Below are 26,481 nucleotides of genomic sequence, written 5' to 3' on the forward strand. Positions count from 1 at the left end.
CAGCATTGACCTGTTCTTATTCTTGTTTATTTTCAAAGAAGAAAACACTTGTTCACAAATGTATGTTGACATATAATGTGGACCAAAATAATGTCAAAGGTTAGCATTAATGTTTTTTAAAGTGTGGAAAAAACAGCTTTGGCACCTATAAAACTCCCGCAGAATAATTGAATGGAACTTCAATTTCAGGTCATAGTTTGCATAATTTGCTTGGAGGTATTTCATTTAGAGCTCCTGCAATAAATGGTGAGCTGAAGGTATTGAAAATTAATTCCCAGTTCTTGACTCCTTAAAATGTGATTCCAAGTTCCACAATCAAAGAATTGAAATAAGTCTTGTACTTTTCAACCATTTCACATTTAGCGAAACAAAATGACAAACCTGTTTTCACGTGCTTGCCTGGAGAAATGGGATAGCTTTGTTTGAAAAGACATACATTTCGTGTATAGTACAAATGTTCGAAAACGTGAAATTCTGTCTTTCACTCTTTATTAGAAATATTAGTAACAACGTCACGGTCAATCTCCTTCAAGGGGCATAACAATTTCTTCCGTGAGCTCGCATATTCGTCTCAATACCTTGTAAACGCTAAGCCTGAGAATACTGCTGTGGTACCAAACATCGGAATGTTTTGTTTCCAAATCTTCAAGAACTTCTCAGAACTGCCTTTGGTTGAAGACTCCTGGCATTGATAAGTTTGATCACTGAGATAAATAAGTTAACAACATGTTTGATATTAAATGCAGCTTGCTCTTCTTTAATTTATTTAAAAAAAACAACTATTTTTTTCAGCTAAAACACGGGCTCTATCAGCTGTAAACCCTTGTCATTTCGTTCCAAGCTAACTTAAGACCTTCAACACAGTTATTCAAAGCATTTAATATATAGTGGCCTGAGTTTGAATATTTAATTGAATATTGCCAATACGAATAAACTAAATTTACATTAAGGTTTTTTGGAATGACATGTAGAGACAATGTTTCTTTCGCATCTTCATCCTAAGTGATAGGAAAGGGGAATTGCAATATTTTATATATATATTTAAAATTAGTTATTTTTAATATATTTGCATTTTTATATGTATAATCTGTAGGTAAACCTGATTTCTGTAGGTGTCCGCGGGCCGCATAAAACAGTCCGGCGGGCCGCATTTGGCCCGCGGGTCGTAATTTGCCCACCCCTGGCCTAGACTCTATTATTGACACGTTAGAGAAGTTATGTTGTTAAGAATGGTGAGCGAGCGTGGTCCTGTAGTGGGAGGTGTTTAAGGAGCAGGAAGGAACACTGTGGTTAAAGATTTTTTTTTCATTTTATGACAACATTACGGTTATTGTTGTATTTTAACACTTGCGGTAGTTTAACTTTTTTTTCTATGACAAGGGAGCCAATGATTAAGATATAATGTACAGCTTCTTTTGTCTCTAGACGCCTTTACTTGATGTTGTAAGTTACAAGTCAATAGATAGTTCATCTAATTATGTATATTGCAATTTATACCGAAATAATAAATTATCTAGGAGTAATTTTTACCTACAAAGACTTGCAGTAATATTTAATTGAAGAACAAAAACTATTTGTATGTACGTGTTTGTACATCTTTACTAAACGAAGTTCTAATACACCAAAGGCACTCTCTATTTTGGATTGTGATACGGTCCAAAGAGACACTCTCCATTTGACGGTCAATTACACGTTAGTTCTCCTACTTTCCATTTTCAGATCAAGTTTGAAATTTGACCTTTTATTTATTGGAAATTAATTCATTGTTTTTTATAAGAAAAAAAAGTGAACTTAATCTAAAACAGTATGGAAAATACGTGTCCGTAAATGTGAAGTTCTTCTACTTTTTTTTTAATTTTTTTAAAGCGCTGTCAAATACTCGTTTACTCCACCTTATGATGAATCACTATGTGTAAGAGTGAAACATTGCTTTAGAAGACATTTTATCTTGGCTCTCTGTCCTCACGGTAAGTTCTTGCTTTTATGTGTTTTAATTACAGAACTCTAACTTGAATTATTATTTGAACTTACTTTTAATATATGTAGACATAAAACTAATGACAACATAATGGATACACTTGAACGCAAATATCCTAATTAGTAAATATTTAATGCCATTTAATCGCCAATATCTCTTTATCTATCTATCTATCTTCAATAAAATCTAAAGAAAAACTACCATGCCCGCATTTTATTATTATCATTCCATATTATTATTATTATTATTACTATTATTTATATTATTACTCTTTTGAGGTTCTAAAGAAATGTGTTTAAACAATTAGTAAATTAAAGAGACAAAATATTTTGAAAGATCTATATGAACGACTGGGATATTACGATCCATGAATTAAAACATCCATAATCCATAATGTAGACCTTTTCAGATCAAGAAATGAAAACTAATCGATAGATAACCTGGTGTTTGCCAATGGATAGATAGTCTGGTGTTTACAATGGATGAATAGTGTGGTTTTACCAACGGATTGATATCCTGATGTTTACCAATGGATGGATAGCAAAGTTTAAAAAAAATTCCAGCCGTAGCTGCTATGTATGTAATGGGAATACATGTTATATAAAATGTAATAAAAATGTAAGGCGCATAGCCGTATATTTATAAGCATATAATTTTATTTTAAACATTAGCTTTAAAGTATTTCATAACGGACATTAATAGAACCAAGTCATTTATGCAGTTTTCTTTAAAGTGGGTAATTCGGGGTATTTTTTAATAATCATCCACCTGTCCTGCCAGAGCTAAATATTGCCGAATAGTGAAAAATATCCGGATACTCAGCCGTAGGTGAACCTGAGGTACCATCCGAAAAAAACAATGATAGATAGAAATATAGATAGAAAGATAGATAGATAGATAGATAAATAGATAGATAAATAGATCTTAAATAGTAGATAGATTTATATATATATATATATATATATATATATATATATAGTTACGCGCTCTTGGCAAGATGGCTGCTCCCTGTTTACTGTTATCTTATCTTATATAATACAGACGTTACTTCAAAAAAGAAGATGATTACGTCTTACTGTTATAAGAGATGAGTTAAATTTTTCGTTTTGTTGTATTAAAATCAAACCAAATACATTAAAAAAGCTATTTAACTAATAAACTAATATCTTTAAATTATATATTTAACTTAATTCAGCATTTTTTCCACTAATTAATTCAAATTAACAACTCTTAGCTTAGGACTAGATCTAGTCTATATTTATTATTATTATTATAATTATTATTTTAGATCTAGTCAGTCTAGTGTTAGTGTTAGACTTAGACTTTAATTAAGGCTTTAGATCTACTACTCATCTACTAATACTACTAATAATAACTAATAGTAATATTCTATACAGTTAATTATACACGTAAATATATTGATCTAGAATTAGATCTAGGTCGTCTAGGTCCATATTTATTTTGAATTTAATAAAAACCATTTCATTTGATTTAATTGTCATTGTAAATTAGCTTTCAATTTAGATTTAGACATAAATTAGGCATGGTAAACCTTAAACTAGATTTAGACTACACCCCTTTAAAAACTAAAATCAACAACAGTCATCATGAAATTGCTCTGGCTATTTATCCTAATAATAACTAAATACACACTAGCTGAACACAGAACCAGATCTACCTTAGTCAACACTAAACTTAAAAAGGAAACAACAGTCATAATCAATCATCACACTTTAGATCAAAGCAACTTAAAAAAATAACCTAACATACACATCCATAACACTAAAGAAGATTACCCATCACAAATGGAAGTTCTCAATCAGACACAGCAAATATAAATACCTATCACTGCAGGAGATGTAGAGTCAAATCCAGGGCCTAGATCTAAAGATAGATGCAACATCTGCAAAAAAGTATGCACCATGAAACAGAAAGCCATTCAATGTGACACCTGCGATGAATGGTACCATGCATCATGTCTCCATATGAATACACCTGTGTATTATGCCTTAGGCAACAAAGATGCATCATGGCACTGTGTACCGTGTGAGTTACCTCAGTTTACATCAGGACTATTTGATTCCTTTGATGCAGACACTTCTAACCCATACAACATCCTAAACACCATCCCAAACCAAACTCACCAACCACTAGCCCAATCCACTCCTGTTAAACCTAAATCTACTAAAATTAATACAACAGCCTCACTAAACAAACCTACTAAAGAATACCTTAAAACCTTAGTAATAAATTTTCAAAGCATTAGGAACAAAACAGCAGACTTAGAAGTTTTATTAGAATGTGAGAAACCAGACATAATTGCAGGCACAGAAACTTGGCTACATCCTGAAATTTATAATGCAGAAATTTTCAATAGTAATTATGAAATTTTTAGAAAAGATAGGCTGATAATCATGGAGGAGTTCTTTTAGCAATAAAAAACACTCTTATAGCAGAAGAAATTACCTTACCTAACTCAAAAAATATAGAATCAAGATTTTGTAAAATTAATACCACCTCAACATCCCTAATAATAGGCAGCATTTACAGACCACCAAATTCTAGTTTAGAATACATGCAGGAACTATGTAATCAGATTACTACACTTAAAGAGACAAATAAAAATGCAGTTTTTTGGATTATGGGTGATTTCAACCTACCTGATATAAATTGGTAAACACTAACCATAGATAAACACCAAAACCTTAAGGACATAAATAAGCTTTTCATAGAAACTTTACACAACCTAAGTTTAGATCAAATCATTAAAAAGCCAACTAGATTAAACAACACATTAGATCTCTTCTTAACCAACAGACCTGGATTAGTAGTTGATTATGATATTATCCCTGGTCTATCAGACCATGGGATCGTAAAAATACATAGTCAGATAAAAGCAGTAGCCAATACAAAACCCAAAAGAAAAATCACACTCTGGAATAAATGTAACCTAACACAACTACACCAAGCTACATTAAACTTTCAACAAATATTCTTATTAGAAAAAGACATTAACCAACCAGTCGATGACCTCTGGAATTTCATTAAAAATCATCTTAAAAGCATTATAGAAAATCATATACCAACTAAATACACATCAAACAAAATAAATAAATGCTGGTTTAATAATAGACTAAAGAAGCTTTGTAAACAGAAGGAAAACCTATATAGAAAATTTAAAGAATTAAACACTTAACCCAAAAAGTAAGCAGACAGCTGCAGAGTGAATACATAAACAATGTAATATCTAAAGATAACAACAAAAACCTATGGTCATACATTAAGTCTAAGAAAATGGAAATAACAGGCGTAGCGCCATTAAAAGATGAACATAACATAATACATAGTGATAATGAAACTAAAGCAAACATCCTAAACAAATACTTTGCATCAGCATTCTCAGCCCCAGGAGACAAAGACATATTACTGAATTTGAACCAAGTAGACAACATAGAAGATATAGTAGTATAAGAAAATGGAATTTAAAAACTATTAGCCAACACCAAACCAAATAAAGCTTCTGGACCTGATGGTATTCCAGCTAGATTACTCAAAGAACTAAGTAATGAGCTAGCCCCAGTGTTCAAAATACTCTTTCAGGCTTCACTTAACCAGGGCAGAGTACCAAAGGACTGGAAAGAAGCTAATGTCAGCCCCCCTATTTAAAAAAGGAGAAAAATCTGACCCAGGAAACTACAGACCAGTATCACTTACCAGCATCACATGTAAAATCCTAGAACACATAATATGTAGCAACATCACAAACCACTTAGACAAACATAATGTCCTCACACCATACCAACATGGCTTTAGGAAATATAGATCATGTGAAACACAACTAATAGGACTAATTGATGATTTTTCAAAAGGTTTAGATAATAGTGAACAAATAGATGCTATCTTACTAGATTTTTCTAAGCCTTTTGACAAAGTTCACCACCATAGTTTGCTTAAAAAATTAAAATATTTCGGCATTAATGGTCCACTGCATCAGTGGATTAAAGAGTTTCTGATAGGGAGAGAACAAACTGTAATAGTAAATGGCTCTATATCAACACCGATAACAGTAAACTCAGGTGTACCTTAAGGAACAGTCTTGGGTCCACTACTATTTTTAATTTACATAAATGATTTACCAAGTTGCATTACTTCAGGAACAAAAGTCAGATTATTTGCAGACGATTGCATAATATATAGAACAATAAAAACAACACAAGACACAGATATTTTACAAAGAGAATTAGATGAATTACAGAAATAGGAATCAAATTGGAGCATGTCTTTCCACCAAGAAAAATGTCAGTTGTTAAGAGTAACAAAAAAACTAAAAGAAATTAATTCCACTTATCTTATTCATAGCAAACCAGTAACACAGACTAAAAACGCAAAATACCTAGATGTTATAATAAATGAAAAACTGTCATGGAATCCACATATTGATGAAACTACAAAAAAATCAAACAAAGCATTAGGATTTATTAAAAGAAATTTCTATAAATCAAATAAGAACATAAAACTAAAATGTTATTTAACCTTGGTTAGGCCAATAATAGAATATGCATCCTCTGTTTGGGACCACTCAACTCAAGAAAACATTAAGAAACTAGAACAGACACAAAATAGAGCAGTGCGATTTATAGCAAACGAATATTCACATTTGACTAGAGTAACACCTTTAGTAAAATCACTAAATTTAGAAAGCCTTCAGGACAGAAGGCTCAAAAGTAAAGTGGCAATAATACATAAAACACTGAACCATAATCTTCAAATACAAAAACAAAATTTAATAAAATACTCTGAAAGACACAAAGATAAAGGCACATTCCTCGTCCCATATGCTAGGACAAATTTGTACAAATACTCCTTCTTCCCTAGTGCTATTAGAGCATGGAATGGGTCGCCTGAGCTAGCCAGGAAAACCAGTGACTTGGCAGAATTTAAGTCATTGGTTAATATGCATGACTAAATGCATGACGCGTAGGACGTAATCATCTTCTTTTTTGGAGTAACGTCTGTATTATATAAGATAAGAAGATAAGAAGATATAGATAGATAGATAGATAGATAGATAGATAGATAGATAGATAGATAGATAGATAGATAGATAGATAGATAGATAGATAGATCGTAGATAGATAAAGTATTGAAAACATAAAAAGCATAAAATATCGCTAAACAAAAACAATTGGTAAACATACAAATTTGAATCACAGAGATTTTATTATTGTTGGTCTGTATCTTTTACGAATTTAATAATACGATGCAATTACACTTCCAATAAGCTTTTAAAAAAAATATTTTCATTTTTAGCTTGTTTTCATTAGCAATCTTATAAAGAGAAAAAAATGAATGTTACTAAAGAGAAAATTAGAAAAAAAAGGTTTAATCGTGTTTTCCTTTTTTCTCGGCACCTTGTTTTCCTTTGTCCTCGGCACCTTGTTTTCCTTTGTCCTCGGCACCTTGTTTTCCTTTGTCCTCGGCACCTTGTTTTCCTTTGTCCTCGGCACCTTGTTTTCCTTTGTCCTCGGTGCCTTGTTTTCCTTTGTCCTCGGTGCCTTGTTTTCCTTTGTCCCCGGCGCCTTGTTTTCCTTTGTCCTCGGTGCCTTGTTTTCCTTTGTCCTCGGTGCCTTGTTTTCCTTTGTCCCCGGCGCCTTGTTTTCCTTTGTCCTCGGCGCCTTGTTTTCCTTTGTCCTCGGCACCTTGTTTTCCTTTGTCCTCGGCACCTTGTTTTCCTTTGTCCTCGGCACCTTGTTTTCCTTTGTCCTCAGCACCTTGTTTTCCTTTGTCCTCGGCACCTTGTTTTCCTTTGTCCTCGGCACCTTGTTTTCCTTTGTCCTCGGCGCCTTGTTTTCCTTTGTTTGGACTTTTAGTCCCTTCAAGTATCTTCTTGGTAGACGTCTTTAAGGGTGCTGCGGTCTTTTTGATAGTTTCAATAGCAGTTGTTGTTGGAGGAGTCTCAATGGCTCTAGTGGTAGACGTATCTAAGGGTGGTGCATTCGTCGCGCTTGTTTCAATAGTAGTTGTTGTTGGAGGAGTCTCAATGACTCTAGTGGTAGACGTATCTAAGGGTGGTGCATTCGTCGCGCTTGTTTCAATAGTAGTTGTTGTTGGAGGAGTCTCAATGGCTCTAGTGGTAGACGTATCTAAGGGTGGTGCATTCGTCGCGCTTGTTTCAATAGTAGTTGTTGTTGGAGGAGTCTCAATGGCTCTAGTGGTAGACGTATCTAAGGGTGGTGCATTCGTCGCGCTTGTTTCAATAGTAGTTGTTGTAGGAGGATTCTCAATGACTCTAGTGGTAGACGTATCTAAGGGTGGTGCATTCGTTTCAATATGAGTTGTTGTTGAAGGCAACTCAAAGTCTGTAGTGAGATAAATAACACAATTTTAAAAAATCTAAACTTGGTTTAAAATTTGCATAATTCAGTATATATTAAAGTCAGACATATGTGCGTCTTTTTTTTTTCACTTCTGATTCAAAAGCGCCAATTAAAATTTTAGAAGTTTCAGTCTTTTAGGGTATTTAAGAAAAAGCAAAATAAACTTTTACTTAGTGAGTCTATGTCTTTGTTAACATTTTTAGTTTGCATTTATAATTTTAATTTTTCATTTCATATTATGACCTATATACTAATTACAATTTATGAACACATAATCTTAATGTTATTTAAACATTTCACAATTAGTATTCATAAAATGCAAGTTCAGAAGAGTTCCCCACACAACATGTAAGTATAAAATGGAATTATATCTTAGAAGAGGACAATCTCAAAGTCTTTGAAGCAAGATTACAGTTCCAGTAACTCTACCAGCTTATTGCTGTTTAGTTTACTTTAGTTCACTTTATTTAATTAATGATTTTCTAGACGTGCCTTTGCTTTCTCAAATAGATTTACTTCTAATAACAAAAAGCTTGAATAGGTAACATTAGAAACGTCCAAACTATCGAATATAAAAAGAAAACATGAATTGCCTAAAACCAACGGGTTATGATTTTTTTGGGTCTGATAAGTTTTATAAACATTTTTGACAATTTAGGCGTCTTAATACCTAACAAATTAATTTCCTGTAGAACTTTATTTATAGAAATAGATGCCTTTCTCGGGGCGAAATGAGTCACATGTAATAGCGCTTTGCACCACTTTTGGCGTATGGCCAGCATTTCCTCCGGTCAGCCACCCCCGTTCTAACAAAACAAAAATCCATAAATAAAAGAACCATTTAATTAATTAATTATTTATGATTATTTAATTGTGTCTGATATAAAAAAAAGGAAATAAATGTAATGGTATCATGGCTGTTAATGAGAAGACTTCCTTTATATAAGATTTGTTTCTAGTATTTTTAAAGGATTTTTTGTGTAGTTTAATTTTTTACTAAACCTTGCTTACTTGACTACTTGTCTACTTAAATAAAGCTTACCGGGTAGTTGTCCTAAAACATTAGTTGTGTTTGATATCAAGGCTAATGTCAGGAGAATAGATTGTAGAATCAACTTCATGGTTTAACAATTCTGTTTAAGTATTTTAAAAGTTAGAGATTACAAAACAAATAAATATGTATATACATAAAATATATATTAAAATATATATGGAATATATTAGCTAGACTTGGATGCCTATCTACGTTCGTTTTCATTCTCAACAGTTTCGCTTGGTACAAAATTGCCAGATCAGACACAATGGTGACCTGTCTAATCACTTCTCAATAGAAGCAGGGCTGTGTACTTGCTCCTACTCTATTCCCTATCTTCTTTGGCGTAATGCTGGGTCAAATGAAGCAGCAATTGCACAAAGGCATCCACATCCGGTTTTGTTCAGATGGCCATGTGTTCGATCTTCGACGTCTACTATCCGATATACAAAGACAAAAGAGATGGTCATAACGGAGATTCTCTTTGCCGATGATTGCGCCCTGCTAGCTCACAATGAACATGACCTCCAGAACGCAGTAAACGAATTTGGTACGCTGTTGCCTCTTTCGATTTATCTATAAACCTCGGGAAAACAGAAATTATGTTTTTATTCCCAAGGATCACCGTAAACGGACAGCCCCTTAACGCAGTAGACCGGGTATGGACACTATAGAGGGACTTCTTATTGTCCAACAGTTACGCTGGACAGGGCATGTATCCCATATGGGAGACGAACTCGTGCCAAAGGCCAGTCTAAACTGGCCAACTGGAGAAAGAGGCACCCACAGAGAACAATACAGATGGCTTCGTGGGGTACACGCTCACTGTCATCTTTGACTTCAACCGATTAACCTACACCTGAACTCTTAAACCTCCAAATGATTTGATGTGAGCTTTTCGGTATGACAAGCGCCAAGAAGGTGGAACTGTTATCTCTGTTTCTACACAATGCGCTGTTAGACACAAAACATGAACAATTTAAAGATAAATGTTGACATTTATGAATGTTAACATTAGAGAAGAAACAAGAGACTAGGACTTCAATAAAATCTGTGATAAAGGCAGACATTAATGTATTATAAATAAAAACCTGTCTTTTTGTTCAGTTGCCTTATATAGATTTATTATAACATGTTTAATATTTTCAATAGAAACAACTATTACTAATACATGTTTAAATAAATACATTGCAAAATAAAAAACAATGTAAACTACTCAACCTTTTGTCTTTATAAAGCGCAAAATATAACAGTCTTGCTGCAGCAGGAATCTTTATCTTGTGGTTTGAAAAACCACACAATTTATATACACCATACTGCAACATGTTGCACTCGCTTTTTAGCTAGCCACGTGGACGTAGCCAGGAATTTTAGCGGGAGGGTTGGGGTGAATTTTTTCCTCTCCTTCACTCATATATATGTGTGTGAGTGTTTGTGGCACGAAGATAATCTTTATTACATTCCTACCCTCAATTATATCGAACTTTTTTCTAATCACGAATAGGTTCTTACTGAAATAAAGGAAATAACAGTAAACACACCGCTTCTGCCAGGTCTGGGCAGGCGTTGTGAGCTTCTTCATCAAAAATTATTTCCAGCATTTAAAACAAAAAACAAACAAGGTTATAAAGACAGTATGTGTGGAAACACAAACTCAAAATCGGCCCCTGAAGTGGTCCACCCAGGCAGGCTTCAATATTTTCAGAAAGAACATCCGAATAAAATTATATCAAAGACAAATGAGAGATAAGAATGGAGAAAGAAATTTGACAGATCTTATGTAGTGCCTTAACGGTCCAGCAGATCAAAGGATATGTGCAAGTGAATGCAAAGTTAGATGTGAACCTGGCATAACTAGTTCCCCTTTCAGACCTTGTGGTCTATAGGGCAGATGATGTAAAGTTCATCTGTTTTTGTGGCCTACGGTTAACGAGGGTGTCATGTAGCCAGAACAACGACCAACCGCCTTTACTTTTCCCCAACTAATGTCAGGTACCCATTAGAGCAGGGTGGACTCAGAGGCGCCCAAAGATTCCGAACTTGAAAATCCCAGTCTTCACCAGGATTCGAACCCGGGACCCCCGGTTCGTAAGCCTAGCACTTTACCGCTCAGCTACCGCGCCTTGCTATGAGTGAATAGAGTGTTAAAAAATCAAGAAAATGCAGTTTAAAAGATTACTATTCGTTTTAAATTAGTTCCAACTTATAATGCATACTAAATAGCTTTTTCTTTTTAAAAAAACTGCTTGCATGAGTAATTAAAAAAAATAGATTTTTCGCTTTCAGAAAAAGTAACCGTTGCATCATAACTTTGAATGGTCTAAAATATTGTAATGTCGGATTTTCACTATCTTTTCTAGTTTAAGAGATCTAACGAGACAGACGGACAGACGGACAAACATTTCACACAAAACAGGTAGCGTCTTTTCCCCTTTCGGGGGCCGCTAAAAATGCATATTCTGAGGTACCCAGAGTGCATTATTCTGCCATTTCTATAAAAAAGTTCTAGTTCAGGTTTCAAACACATGTAAAGAAAGATGAGATAAAACCTCAGAGAGAAGGACACATCATTGTGATAGTATTAAGGTTTAGTCAGGAAACTTAGCTTAGACATGGCTAAGAGACCACAAGAAGTGTTGGAGTGGTCAGAAGAGCGAGAGCGAGATATGTAGCGCTGGAAATCAAATGCATTTAAAATTATCCATGAATCAGTCCAGATGTTTAATTTTCGTTTTTGGACACACTGTAAACTGTTTGCCATTTTATACTATCGACGCTTCCGAGAGTTTGCTAAGAATATGTCACTATTGGGTCCATTCGTTATCTACCTACGGAGACCGTCTCCTTCAACGTTCGTTACCAATGCCATAGGCGTGGCGGCATAGTGCAATACCGGTGTTTCCGGAGACACTGGCCCCGAGGTCCCCCAACGTTAACGCTGGGCTCCGTTCTTTTCATCCCCATACTCAGCCTGGCGAGCCGAATACAGTGGCTACTAAGTTAGCCATGCTCCCCCACTCGGTGGGAGGCGGAGACGTGTGGCTGTTTTAATTTTACACTGATTACCTGGCCTTTAAAACCTGTAATCAAAAACCTGTTCCGCTTGGTCACCCCCATATGGGGTGTTCACGCGACAACCACGATGAGGTAGGATCTGCAATTGCCGCGTCTAACTACGGAATATCACAAAAAGAACCTGCAAGCCATACTTGGACAACAAACAATGGGGAGCTCGTGCATTGTGTATTTGTGATTACAGGTCAACGTGTTTTCAATTTAATCTTTTTGTATGAAAGAAGGTAGAGATGTGCATGCTACTAGTTGAAAGTTCGGGGTGTGCTCTTCGTGCTGAAAAAGAACTAAACTATTTTTACTAGCTTTACTTACCAAATATCTGTCTTAAGGATGGACCAATTAATGGTTGTCTATGAGTTAATGCAAAACAAAAAAAAATGTTGCAATTTTCTATTTTACGCAACACATACTAAGTATAAAAACAGAAAGGAGACCACACCAAATGTTAAAAAGCATAAATGAAACGTAATCATTTAAAATCTAAAATATTAAAAATACATTCTTTAAAATATACACAAGAAATATAAAACATTTTTTTTTTGTATATAGATAATCCTAGTTATTAGCATTTTTGTGTGTTAAACGGAATTAAAAAAAGATTGTATAAATCACGCCATTATGCAGATCTAACTTTGTTTGTTATCAGGACATTTGCAAATCAGATGTTGGATATATGGAAAGAGATCAATACAAGTTAAATATTAAAAAAAAAAATCTTGTAAATTACATCCATAATTTTGAATGCTGTAGACAATTGTGTAAGCCAAGGGCGAAGCCAGACCAGGATTTGGGGCTCAAACCCACTCAACCCAAAATTAAAATCCATTGCAAGGGATGCTGAAATTTTTTGACTGGTATTTGCTTCAATTTTGTTTATTTATTGAAATGTCAATGTTAATCTATCACTTGCTCCATCCCAGCAAACGGCGTGGGTTAGTTTATCTTAAATTCTTAGGGAACATACGAAACAATTTAAACAAATCAATGTACGTAAGTGACTTGCTCCTTGACGGGATTCAGCATCCTTAATGGATAAGACAATGAGAACTTGGTTATTAAGGAGCCTTGACTTTGACGTGAGGTTTCTATTTTCATTTTTACGCTCGCTTGACACGACTCTAGGGGTAAGTCCTATATGCTATAATATAGAACTAGCTGACCGCAACTATCAACAGACTTGTAGATTTAATGGAAAATTAAAAAGAATTTAATAAATATAGATGAGAAAAATATCTAGTACTTACAATAAAAGTATAAATGTGTAAAGCAAATTTTCATCATTTATTGCATTAAAGGTGAATTTATATCCTTTGCGTGAGACACAATAGACTTATGAATACGAGTATATCGCACTGTCACAACTTTGAGAAGCTATATGACTGTTTGGCTGTAAATACAACCGAACAACTGCAAAAGTGTAATCAGTGCCTGCTTCTTGGGGTGTCTGATTTTTCTTTAAATTGTCGTCAATTATTCATCTGTTCTTGAACCAGTATCCAGTGCAATTGCAGTCTGTCAATCTTAGCATAAGTGGCCACTCAAAAAGCACACCAGCAGTTACATTAATTACATAATCAAAAACCAACTTGACCATGTTGATAAACACTTCAGTGTTGGCATCCTGAGTAAATGGACACTGCTGGCAGACAGACTTGATAATAAGTTGGTGCTGTCGAGAATTTGCATTCAAAGCCAAAAAACTGAGAGAAAAGGAGTAAGTAGGTCGACAAATCTTGCATGGTTGCCCAACGGTCCAACAGACTAAGGGATAGGTAAAAGGTAAAAAAAAAAGATACACAGAGCAAAAACCACATGTTTGAATTTTGGAAGTTATTACAGAACACTCTTTACATTGCGTATCTTGATTCGTTTGTTTCTTCATTGGCGTCTCACTTTTCAAGCACTAATAGTTTCTCAGTTCAACCTGCTTTGTGTTCGTCCTAAAACGATGCAAGAGCTTTTACCTTTTACCTTTACCTTTACCTATCCCTTAGTCTGTTGGACCGTTGGGGCACCAGGCAAGACTTGTCGACCGTCGTTCTCCATTCCTCCCTTTTTTTTTTGCCTTGTTTAGAAATTCTCTCAATGGCAGGCCCGTCCATTCTTTAATGCTGTCCTCCCATCGCTTTTTCTATCTGCCTCTTCTTCTTTCCCTTTCACTGTTCCCTGAAGGAAGGTCTTTGTAAGTCCCGTAGATCTTGTAATGTGGCCATAGGTTTTAAGCTTTCGTCTTTTTACAATAGTTAGCAGGTCGTCATGGGCTCCTATCGCTGCAGTAACCCTGTCTCTGATCTCTTGGTTTGTGATGCCGTCTTTGAATGTGATGCCTAGGATCCTTCTGTTGCATCTCAACTCCATTGCTAGGATACTCCTCTCTAGCTCTGCATTCAACGTCCACGACTCGCAAGCATATAAAAATGTGGCCATGACCAGGGAGCGCATCAGTCTGATTTTGGTGCCGAAGACTAAGCCCTTATCTTTCCATATTATTTTAAGTTTTGAAAGGGCTGCTGAGGACTGTGCTATTCGGGCCAATAGTTCGGGTTTTTTTCCTTCATCAGAGACAATAGCTCCTAGGTATTTGAAGCTGTTAATACTAGTCAGCTTTTCACCTCCAATACTGATGCCTATTTTAAAGCCCTGATGGCTATTGGTCATAATTTTTTTTTTCGGCATTTATTTGCATGCCATATGCTGCGGAAGTCTTGTCAATGCGCATCACCAGGTCAGCTAGTTCTTCTTCTGTCCCTGCTAGGCCGTCAATGTCATCTGCGAAGCGCAAGTTAGTAATTCTTCTTCCTCCAATGCTTGTTCATCGCAACGAGAAGCAATTCATAGTAAAGTTATTGAAAGTTTTGTATATTTTGTTTGATCTATCGTAATTATTATTATTATAGCTTTTATATAGCGCTACTCTCATGCTTATAGCATGCTCAGAGCGCTTTTGGTCCAATTTGTGGACCAGTGTGGGGTAGGGGTATCTAGGAGTTGGTTTTCCGTGCTGCCTTTAGGCGCTCACTAAACACAACTCTGCCCTAAGTTGAGTGTAGAACCTCGAGCCCCCTTCTAGGTAGCCAAGCCAAGCCAAGTTCAAGCGCACGCTTCCCATCTTTGGGATAAACGGGCCGCACGGGTAAACTTACCAACGTGTACAGTAAATAGTTTGTTCACATGTTAGATTTTTATTTTATTTATTTCATGAAACAAGTATTTACAGTGAACTTAATATTGCATAGGTATGGGGGGGGGGCGAGGAGGCACCAGTTGTTTTCTTTAAAATTCTCCTCTGTAATTAAAAAGTTGAAACTACAAATAGGAGCCGTTGCTGCCAACTTGCACGCCCCCCCCCTGCAAAAAATTCTGCGGACGCCCCTGCCCACCCCCGGAAAAAAGTATGGCTACCTCCACGTGGCTAGCTCATAGGATAGTGCAATATGTTGCAGTATGGTGTACATAATTAACTTTTTTTAAACCACAAGACCAAGATCCATGTTGCATCTTGGCGCTTAATAAAGACATAAGGTATTTCTTTTTAGACATTTATTAGACAGACATGTATCTATAAAACATTAAACTTTTGTAATCGATAGAACATGTCTTTTTTTTTCACAATACAAGACAAATACATTTATGTCTGCCTTGATCAACACTTCTGTTGGAGTCCTTCCTTTTCCTGGTTATAGGCTTACCATTTATCATCAGTACTGTAGGCCCTTTATACAAGTAAAATCTGCATCTTATGAAAACATATTTTAATAATTTTTTGTTTTCATAAAAAAAATTAAGAAACAAATATTTAAATAGAACACATCATGATATTCCATTAACAACAAAAACAACACCAAAACAAAAAAAACCAAATAAGACGGCAGTAACTATTGTATTTTATTTTTGAATTAAGATTTTTATTTTTCTAAAAAATTCTAACTTTTTTTTTTTACTTTATACAGACTTAATAAAACATGGAACTGAGTCTACAATTTATTTTCCTGACATTGGCCTTGATATCAAACACACCTAATGTTTTGGGACAAAGCGGTAAATTGTTTTAGTATTCAAGTAAGCAAGATTAAAAAGAAAAGATGAACAATAAAACAAAAGAAAGAAAAATATTTTAGGGGAAAAGTTCTCACCTAAAGCCATACATTCATATTGATTTTTTTTTCTATTTCAAACAAATTTAATTAATTACCAGTAACTAATGCATTTAATTACTTGGAGACGATGTTAAAGTGACTTTCATCTCTAAATATACTCTCCTCCCCTGAGTCTACCCTGACAGAAAATGGTGGAATGTTTCTTAATGTCGTATTTGCTGAGTCTTTCTCCGTCTTCCAGTTTCTTTCCATCTGCTGTGTGAAAATAATGCTGACTTGCATCCACGTTTGTCTTCTCCTGAACTTTCTTCCTGAAGCTTGTGACTTCTTCATGCTCTTCAACTTGTATGGTCAAAGTTTTACCATCCAGAGTTTTAACGAACACCTCAAAATGCCTGTAAATAATAAAAAAAAACACAATTTCTGAATGTTAATAAATATAGATAGGAAAGACTAAATGAAAGTAAATGACTGAATGAGTGCGTTGTTAACATTTATAGCATAGGCTCAGTGTGCTTTGAACGGATCGACGAACAGGCTCTGAAGACTTTAATAAAACTTAAATACACCCCTAGCTCTTTGAAACACTGCAATTCTTAATCTTCGAAGTCGAATATATTCTTATTGTCATTTCTTGTATTGGTAATACAATGAATACAAAAGAAAGTAGATAGATTATGCAAGTATGTTTTAGATAATGCGAAACAAATCTTAAGCTTACCTTTCAACCCATTCTTGGGTACTCGTCTGTGGGTCTTTTCGCTCAAAAGGTAAGGGCTCTCCAAGTTTCATTCCATTTCCACTTCCAGATCCACTTCCTATTCCACTATCTGGACTAACCACAGAACTGTTTGACGCTGCATCATTTACGAGGGTGAAGTGATTCTCAGCGCCACGTACTTCTGAATCGCCCATTACACTTGAAGGTGGTGAACCTTAGAATGAAATAGTTTTTTTTTGTATAAATACATTTATTTAGAATCACTAAAAATGACAATGTGGCCAATAATTTTATTCATTCTTCAAACTGAGACATTATATTTGTTTAATATAATGAGCCGCTATACTTAAATATGCAGATAAAGATGTTAAACATCTATTATTTTGTCCTTACATTACCACTTTTGTACAATTATTCATAAGAGTTAAAACTTATAATAAATGTAGTTAAAGTGTTAATAATTTAAAATTTCACTTTAGGACATTAGATGACTGGCCCGTTAGAACTACATACATATATGTATTTGTTTTTCATTAGCCCACAGTTAAGGAGGGTATCATGTGGCCAGCACAACGACTAACCGATTTTACTAACGTCCGTAAATAAAAAAAGCCCCAGTCTTTACATAGATTTGGACCCGGGATCCCTTCGAAATCCGAGCGCTCTACTTCATTACAGCTCAGCCACCGCATAGTGTTAAATTTCATGCATTTATTTCCCTTTAGTAGTGTGTGTATGTGTTAATTATTCTGTGTGTATATTATAGATACGAATGTGGATGTTCTATATACGCTTTTTTGTTGTATCCAATCTATAGGATACAACATTGATCTTAAAAAGGTGTTCTTCACGTTGTTTATAATTTGTCCTGATTATTTGCAAAATCATTTTTCATCCTTTTCATTTTCTTATTTTGTATTGAGTTTTATGACATGACAACATTTCACATCTCTTTATTTATTTTGTTATTTAATTTTCATTACATGTATTAATTGTGAAATTAAATCAGATCTTAGATATAAATGGTTAAACAAAGAGGAAACTAAATATCCCTTTCAGACCTTGAAATCTTTAGGGCTGATGATGTAAAGGTCATCTGTTTCTGAGGGTTTTATGTGGCCAGCACAAGGACCAACCGCCTTTTCCTCCTCCAGGTACAATTTATGTCCATTAGAGCTGCGTGGACTCAGAGGAGCCCAAAGATCCCGAAATTCCAGTCTCACCAGGATTTGAACCCGGGACCCCCTGTACGTAATACAAGCTCTTCAACGGTCAGCCTTATTAAACAATTATTCGTTGAACTCGTAAAATCAACTTAACCATCGCTTTTGTTTGAAAAGGATAAAAAAAAAACTTTCTGATGGGAAAAAATTATTAATATCAAATGACGATCATTTTAAAATGCGGATTATAGTTTCAATCGAAGGATTGAACATGAAGAGAAATGAATACCATTTATAGTGCCTACGTGATAAATGAATACAGACCTATGATAGTAGAGTCGGAGGTGACACTGCTTAAGCTTTCAGTTTCTGTCATGTCACTGACACCACTGTCAATGTCCATGTCATCACATTCACTGGTCAGTTTGGACATGTTAGTTTAGAAATCCTGTTAAGCACACAAAAGATATGAATAAATAAAAGAATATGCTAGATAGACAAAAAGATAGATAGATAGATAAATAGATAGATAAGATTGATAGATAGATAGATAGATAGATAGATAGATATTAAGATAGATAGATAGATAGGTAGATAGATAGATAGATAGATAGATAGATAGATAGAAAGAAAGAAAGAAAGAAAGATAGATAGATAGATAGATAGATAGATAGATAGATAGATAGATAGATAGATAGATGGATAGATAGATATATAGATAGAAAGAAAGAAAGAAAGATAGATAGATAGATAGATAGATAGATAGATAGATAGATAGATAGATAGATAGATAGATAGATAGATAGATAGATAGATAGATAGATAGATAGATAGATAGATGGATGGATAGCTATATAGATATATATCTATATATATATATATATAGATAGATAGATAGATAGATAGATAGATAGATAGATAGATAGTTAGATAGATAGATAGATAGATAGATAGATAGATGGTTAGATAGATAGATAGATAGATAGATAGATAGATAGATAGATAGATAGATAGATAGATAGATAGTTAGATAGATAGATAGATAGATAGATAGATAGATAGATAGATAGATAGACAGACAGACAGATAATATATCTATATAAATATAGATAGATAGGTAGATAGGTAGGTAGGTATAAAGATAGATAGATAGATAGATAGATAGATAGATAGATAGATAGATAGATAGATAGATAGATAGATAGATAGATAGATAGATAGATAGATAGATAGGTAGGTAGGTAGGTTGTTTTCTGATTCATTTTGTTTTAATAAAGACAGTACTAGCTAGGGGGAGACAAGCATTTTGTAGAGATTTTAGTCATCGCCCATAAAAGATAGATAAGTATAAAACCTTTTAGATATATATATATATATAGATAGATGGATAGATGGATAGATGGATGGATGGACATAGGCCTATCTATCTATATATCTATCTATCCATCCATCCATCCATAAGCGAACTCCCCATCTAAAATATCAATCTCCCATCAAGGAGACTTGAGACTTCGAGTTAGAGATAAGGTCGACCAACTTTTTTTCTTTTAATTGCTTTTGAAAAGCCAGAACAGAAACGATCTCCCGGTTACGCTTCTCTCCGGCTACCCCCACCCCCAATGTAGTCCACATAAGTGATTGGACCATAGAACATTAAGCATTCTAACAGTACGAAATTGAGTTAAACAAATCAGTCGGTACAAATATTTTCAATCACACAAATTTTTTATTTTTATTCTAGATTTATTACAAAGTAATAACACGATTGGTTCAAAATTATTGATTTGAATAATATCCTAATCTCTGATTTTAAATGTTTTATTTTTTTATTTTACTAGTTTTACTCGAAAACTGATGTAGGTCTATGTATCTTGGCAATATACTAAACAAAATATTATAAACATTTAAAAACTAAATTTATCATAATAAACAAAGATATTTCTTCTACTGGTAGATCTTACCAAACAACAATTTCATCTATTGAAAACTAAAGGTTTATAGTTGAATCATTACAATGCTTAGTGTCTATACTTGTATACACAAACAAGTTTAATTGCTATCTTTAAATTTATAAATAATGAGTTGTCATCTCAAATGTCATACATATTACACAGATATTATATGCTAAATAACTACAAACAAAAATTCTAATGCATTAAAATGAAAAAAAAAAGTTACCTGCTCAGGTGTGAGAATCAAATGCGTTTTTTGATAAATGAACGTGTTTATAAAGCGTAACGAAACATCCATGTTGAAACTGAAATTCTAAGGTAATTTGTTTTTCATACCCCGAACGTGACGATAAGAGCTATAAATAGGCACAACGTAACAGTAAAATTGGAAAGATCCGGAGAAATACCTGCACTTACTTTTATTTTCGTTGCTATTTGTAGGGATGTTAATACAGATATATTGGGATAAAGTTACAGTTATTTGGCCTACATTTTCGAATACAGAAACGTATATTGTATTACATTTACAGTCATTCTATTTTGTTCAATATAATATGGAAAATGGTCTTTATATAATCATATATGATAAAACGTGGTTTCAATATTGTAGTCTAACTAAACTCATTAACAAAATATATATATAAGGTCTATTTCTGCAAATTATCCTGAAATTCATATATATATATATTTATATAAAATTCAGGGCCGCCGCGAGGGTTGTGGCCGCCTGCGTGCAAAATTAAAAATGTCGCCCCCATTTTTTTATTAGAAAAAAATTCATTAAGATTTCATCTGAGCTCTGTACCTAAAGAGCTCTTTGATTTAAATTCATTTTTGTACATTTCTTTTTCCTTTCATGTCTTCATCGTTGTCGTATCCCCATGCTCTCTAAGATGTTTTATTTTCAATTTTAACTTTGCATTTTTTTTTAAAGAATTTAATGCAAAAAAAAGAAACGTTAGCTGAATTATAACACAATATTTAGTTGTTGTTTTTTTTTTCAGTTATATTTTTAAACATGTATAGAACCCAAATATAGGTAATGAAATTTAACTAAAATGAGTCAGTTTCACTTGTATATAATAGACCTATGGTCAGTTATTTTTTTCCGAAATAGTGTTGCCTACATAAATTGTAAGCGTTGTAAAAGTTTCTTCATGGAGATAGAATTGAAGATGCGGCAGGTTTTTGCTCAAGTCGGCAAGAGATTTGATTCCGGGCAGGACTCGGCGCTAAGCGTCTTCTGGCCTTTTTCTCTTAGTAAGAAGAGAGAATTTTAAAAAGGCTAATATTGATGTGTTTTCTTTCAGAACGCACTATTCATCATAATAAAAAAAAGTCCAGGGCAATATTAAGTCTTAATATGAACTTTTAAAAAATATTCTTCGTGTTAAGTAAAACGTCTCTGTAGAGGTCGTTTGTTTTTTCACATAAACGTCGTCACTATAGTAAAGTGCAATAGGCAGAAGAAATTCGACTATTCTGAGACCAACCAAAAATCTAGAAGAATCACACTAGGGAAGACTTTTGAAATTTTTTCTTCAAAACGTTTTGACCCATATTGTTGCATACGCACCTCGCAAAAAGTCTACCTTTAACAAGGTCTTATAAGAAGATAAAACGACGTCTCCTACTTGAGATATTTTATTTTTTAAACATGTAATTGTACTAATATTCAGATAAATTACACTGAAAATAAAACATGTTTTTCGCCGCTCCCTCTCCTTGTTGTTAGTTGGTCGTTGGCTTGTCACCCCAGACAACTAGTACAACTGAACAAATGTAGGAGTTTTATATTTTTACTAAATAAACTTTAAATAACTTGAACGAACTTCTAATTTGAACATGAACTAAATATAACTGTTATTACAGTTTTCACAGAATTAATTTGATATAGAGATCTAATACTATTGATATAATCTGACATTTAAACGTAATGTAGCTCACGACAAAACAACGTCTTTACTCTTTCATGTTTCAAGATTGTCTGCCGTTTCACATTCGCATTACGCTAAATTCATCATCTTCATATCTTAACCTCTTCTTACCGCCGCCTAGGAAACACACACACCCTATAACATCCCTTTTGTCAAGAAGTTGCGCTCCTGACCCCAATTCATGGTGCTCGCCCCCCCCCCCCCCTCGGGGGAAAAAAACAAAGTTTGGGAAAACTTGCACAATTTTTAAAAATAAAACTCTAAAAAGAAATGTAAATAAAAATATATATATAAATATATATATAATATGTATATATTATGGAATTTTGGAAGTTATTACAGAACACGCTATACATTTTGCGTATCTTGATTCGTTTGTTTCTTCATTGGCGTCTCACTTTTCAAGTTCAACCTGCTTTGTGTTCAAACTAAATCGATGAAAGAGCTGCAGTGTACAAAAGAATATCAGAACTGACAGATACGCGTTCATCACCGCCCATCGCAACGAGTATTTTTTGTTTGATCTATCGTTATTATTATTATTATAGCTTTTATATAGCGCTACTTTCATGCTTTTAGCATGCTCAGAGCGCTTGTGACCTAAAAATAGGATAGGTCATAAGACCAGTGACCTGTACTGTACTAGCAAGTTAGTCCAGTGGTACTTTGTGGTCCCAATTATATTATCTAGGCTAATAACTATAGCCTCTAGATGTATAATACTACCGAGACAAACAAATAATAATTCTGAGATTTCAGTTGCAACAAAAAAAAAAGGAGTTTATTTACAAACAAAAGGAAAAGATCATGAAAAATATAAATGGCAATAAAGGCTCACCAAAAGAAAATGACATAATGAAACTAAGCAAAGTAGCAAGACAGTTTCAGGTCAATAAAATGAAAGGACCACCATCATAGAGGCACAATAATGTCTTATGCCAAAAAACCAAAAAGATGGTTTATAATAATACCATACATGCATTAACAATGAAATGACGTCATTCATGAGACATTTTATGTCAAAAACCAAAGCGAGGGTTTACATTAGTTTACAATAATATCATACATACATTAACTATGAAATGACGTCATTCATGAGACACACTACTGTCTCGTATCTAAACAAAATATGTCTTTCAAAAAAAAAAACATACAGAAGAGGATAAGAGACTAAGTAGACCTATGCCTATACCATTTACATAAATCAATTTAGTACTAACAAATTGATAAAATCTACTTAGCTCATTATCGAAATACTCTTCCCACAACAGTGGCACACTCCTCTTGAGTAACACAACAATAGTACAACACAAGGATGAGTTAAACAGTATATAGATTTAATTCAAAATACACTGGTCAGTTGAAAGGCTCAAGAGAGAGTGGCGATCGTAAACAATTGACAGGGACTTAAATCAAGTAATAAAGAGGGCTAACTCTAATAAAAAAAAATAAAGGTAGCCACCCTTATTGTCCCTCTTGTCACAGCGCTTTTGGTCCAATTTGTGGACCAGTGGGGGGTATCGGAGTTGGTTTTCCGTGCTGCCTTTAGGCGCTCACTAAACACAACTCTGCCCGAGTCGGGTGTCGAACCTCGAGCCCCCTTCTAGGTAGCCAAGCCAAGCCAAAATCAAGCGCACTTGGCCTCTCGACCACGCTTCCCATATTAGGTATAAACGGGCCGCACGGGTAAACTTACCAACGTGTACAGTTAATGGTTTGTTCACATGTTAGATTTTTATTTTATTCATGAAACAAGTATTTACAGTGAACTTAATATTGCATAGGTATCGGGAGGGGGGGGGGAAGGAGGCACTAATTGTTTTTTTTTAATATTCTCCTCTGTAATAAAAAAGTTGAAACTACAAATAGGAGCCCTAGCTACCAACTCGAACGTCCATCCTGCAAAAATCCTGCTGACGCCCCTGCCCACCCCAGGAAAAAAATGGCTACCTCCACGTGGCTAACTCATAGAATCTTTTAATATGTTGCAGTATGGTGTATATATTTTTTTTTTAAACCACAAGTCCAAGTTCCCTGTTGCATCTTAATAAATACTAAGGTTAAGTAATTTACATATTTTTGGTATTTTTTTTTTTGCAACGTATTTCTTTTTAGATATTTATTAGACAGACATGTATCTATTAAACATTAATTTTTTTTTAATCGATAGAACATGTCTTTTTTTTTCACAATACAAGACAAAAGCATTTATGTCTGCCTTGATCACTACTTCTATTGGAGTCCTTCCTTTTCCTGGTTATAGGCCTACCATTTATCATCAGTACAGTAGGCCCTTTATACAAGTAAAATCTGCATCTTATCAAAACATATTTGAATAATTTTTTTTGTTTTCGTTAAAAAAAAGAAGAAACAAATATTTTAAAAGATTACATCATGATATTCCATTAACAACAAAAACAAAACAAAGAAAACCAAATAAGACGGTAGTAACTATTGTATTTTATTTTTGAATAAGATTTTTATTTTTCTAAAAAAGTATAACCTTTTTTTTTGTACTTTATACAGACTTATTACAACATGGAACTCAGTCTACAATATATTTTCCTGACATTAGCTTTTATATCAAACACACCAAATGTTTTGGGACAAAGAGGTAAACTGTTTTAGTATTCAAGTAAGCAAGATTAAAAAGAAAAGATGAACAATAAAACAACAGGAAAAAAAAATATATTAATGGAGAAGTTCTCATTTACAGCCATACATTGAAATGGATATATTTTTTTTCTTTTTCAGACAAATGTAATTAATTACCACTAATAAATGCATTTAAAAGGTTACTTTTTAATGATTTAAGTTTCGTTAGAATACATGTATGTGTATTTATGTATGTTTGCAATATGTAGATATGTAGGTATGTGTCAGGACTGAGTTCTGGTCAGCCTGGGTCTCCTGTTTATTGTAGAGGAGAAGGGGGGCAAATTCAGGTTGTTGACTTCAAAACTGTTATTGTTTTGGGTTGTTTTTACTTGGTGAGATGTTTTTGTTGAATATAATGCAACTCAAATTAAGGCAGTGTGTTTTTGTTCCTAGTCCGGGACAGTTGGACTTTTTGGATATAGATAGTCCAAGTGTAGACTCTATTTTTCTGTGTTGTAACTATTCAGTCTATGGAGTATTAAGCTGGTATATTTCTAATCGATACTGGATATTTTAAATGTCTTAACTGATTCTGTATTATAGTGCAAATAATGTAATTAAACATGTTATATGTCGGTTAAATGGCATTCTGAATCTTATTTTGTCGTTGTATGTGTCGTTATGGTATTGCCCAGGACTTGGGTACATTTAGCATGACACAGACGTATATTAGAGAGAAAATGAGTCTTGACAGTATGTATAAATGTATGTAAGTATTTATGAATGTATATATCGATCTAACTATGAAACAAGCTACTCTGTTTAACATTAATACTACAAAGAACTAAAAAAGATTACACTATATCCTAAAGTAGAATTCTTAACAAATTCTAGATTAATAGTTCAATTTTTAACAGTACCCACACTTTTTATTTCATTATATAATTCAACGAATTTGCGAACTCATCAATGATGAAAACTGGACGTTGGACATGTATGTCGAAAAAATGGCCCTAACGATTTTCCTACAAATTTAACAGTTTGTGCATACATTAAGAATGAAAAAAGGATAACTACTGTGAAATGAAAACTATAGTTTAACAGTTTTTTTTTTGTTTTTTTTTTCAAAATATAATTTCCTTTAAATTAACTCTTTTCTTCTAACTAACGATACCAACGTTGATCCGACCCCACTTGATTAAATTAAATTAAATTTTGGATATATAAATTTTAATTTGTGTTATATAAAAAGAGCATGCATTTTTCTATAATTATATATATATTATATTACATTTCCAGATTACGTACACAACATTTTTTGAAGTTAGATCAAAAAGGGTGAAACACAAATTAGCAAAATGAATAACACCAACTGAACATGGAAAATAATTACGGAAAGAAAGAGTTAAATTACCGTAATTAGCTCAAATGTAGTTATTTTTGTATTCACAATAGAGTTCACCACATATAAATAGGCATTTATAAACATTTTTCGCACCGTCTCATATAGAAGTCAGATGCCGGCTAGGGAAAACTTGGCTGTGCAAAGC

The 26,481-nt window shown here is 33.8% G+C and overlaps 4 protein-coding genes across 5 annotated transcripts in view; 1 reads left to right on the top strand and 3 right to left on the bottom strand.

The window, feature by feature from the left end:
• The window catches only part of LOC106057891 (toll-like receptor 8), a 130,408-nt gene extending 115,882 nt beyond the window's left edge, over positions 1-14,526 (bottom strand). The window contains exon 1 of the mRNA XM_056009439.1: positions 14,441-14,526. The gene's annotated coding sequence lies outside the window, so the exon portion shown is untranslated. The remainder of the gene's footprint in view (positions 1-14,440) is intronic.
• Positions 1-26,481, top strand: part of LOC106069203 (phospholipase A and acyltransferase 4-like) — a 410,743-nt gene that overhangs the window by 239,748 nt on the left and 144,514 nt on the right. The gene's annotated exons all lie outside the window — the stretch shown is intronic.
• LOC129922683 (polycystic kidney disease protein 1-like 3) lies at positions 7,179-10,661 on the bottom strand. The gene is made up of 3 exons (XM_056009451.1): positions 10,610-10,661; positions 9,398-9,488; positions 7,179-8,337 (listed from the first exon to the last, which is right to left on the bottom strand). Exons 2-3 carry the CDS (start codon positions 9,474-9,476, stop codon positions 7,361-7,363), a joined length of 1,056 nt encoding a protein of 351 aa, XP_055865426.1. The 5' UTR covers positions 9,477-9,488; positions 10,610-10,661; the 3' UTR covers positions 7,179-7,360.
• On the bottom strand, positions 16,332-22,124 carry LOC129922685 (uncharacterized). 2 transcript variants are annotated; one of them, XM_056009460.1, is made up of 5 exons: positions 21,973-22,124; positions 20,623-20,752; positions 18,769-18,892; positions 17,282-17,495; positions 16,332-16,955 (listed from the first exon to the last, which is right to left on the bottom strand). In XM_056009460.1, the coding sequence occupies exons 3-5, from the start codon at positions 18,875-18,877 to the stop codon at positions 16,709-16,711; spliced, it is 570 nt and encodes a 189-aa protein (XP_055865435.1). In that variant the 5' UTR covers positions 18,878-18,892; positions 20,623-20,752; positions 21,973-22,124; the 3' UTR covers positions 16,332-16,708. The 2 variants fall into 2 exon arrangements, with proteins under 2 accessions (XP_055865435.1, XP_055865436.1); XM_056009461.1 differs by lacking the exon at positions 20,623-20,752 and having other exon boundaries at positions 22,085-22,109.

The sequence above is a fragment of the Biomphalaria glabrata genome, chromosome 14, assembly GCF_947242115.1.
Source record: "Biomphalaria glabrata chromosome 14, xgBioGlab47.1, whole genome shotgun sequence".
Classification (NCBI taxonomy): domain Eukaryota; kingdom Metazoa; phylum Mollusca; class Gastropoda; family Planorbidae; genus Biomphalaria; species Biomphalaria glabrata.

Bases quoted from the DNA above. Each gene is read 5' to 3' on its own strand.
- LOC129922683 (XM_056009451.1), bottom strand. From the start codon at position 9,476: ATGAAGTTGATTCTACAATCTATTCTCCTGACATTAGCCTTGATATCA. The intron at 8,338-9,397 runs GTAAGCTTTATT...ATCTCACTACAG, and splicing joins TGTTTTAGGACAACTACCCG to ACTTTGAGTTGCCTTCAACA.
- LOC129922685 (XM_056009460.1), bottom strand. From the start codon at position 18,877: ATGTCCAAACTGACCAGTGAATGTGATGACATGGACATTGACAGTGGT. The intron at 17,496-18,768 runs GTCTGTATTCAT...TTTCATTCTAAG, and splicing joins CTCCGACTCTACTATCATAG to GTTCACCACCTTCAAGTGTA. The intron at 16,956-17,281 runs GTAAGCTTAAGA...TATTATTTACAG, and splicing joins ACCCAAGAATGGGTTGAAAG to GCATTTTGAGGTGTTCGTTA.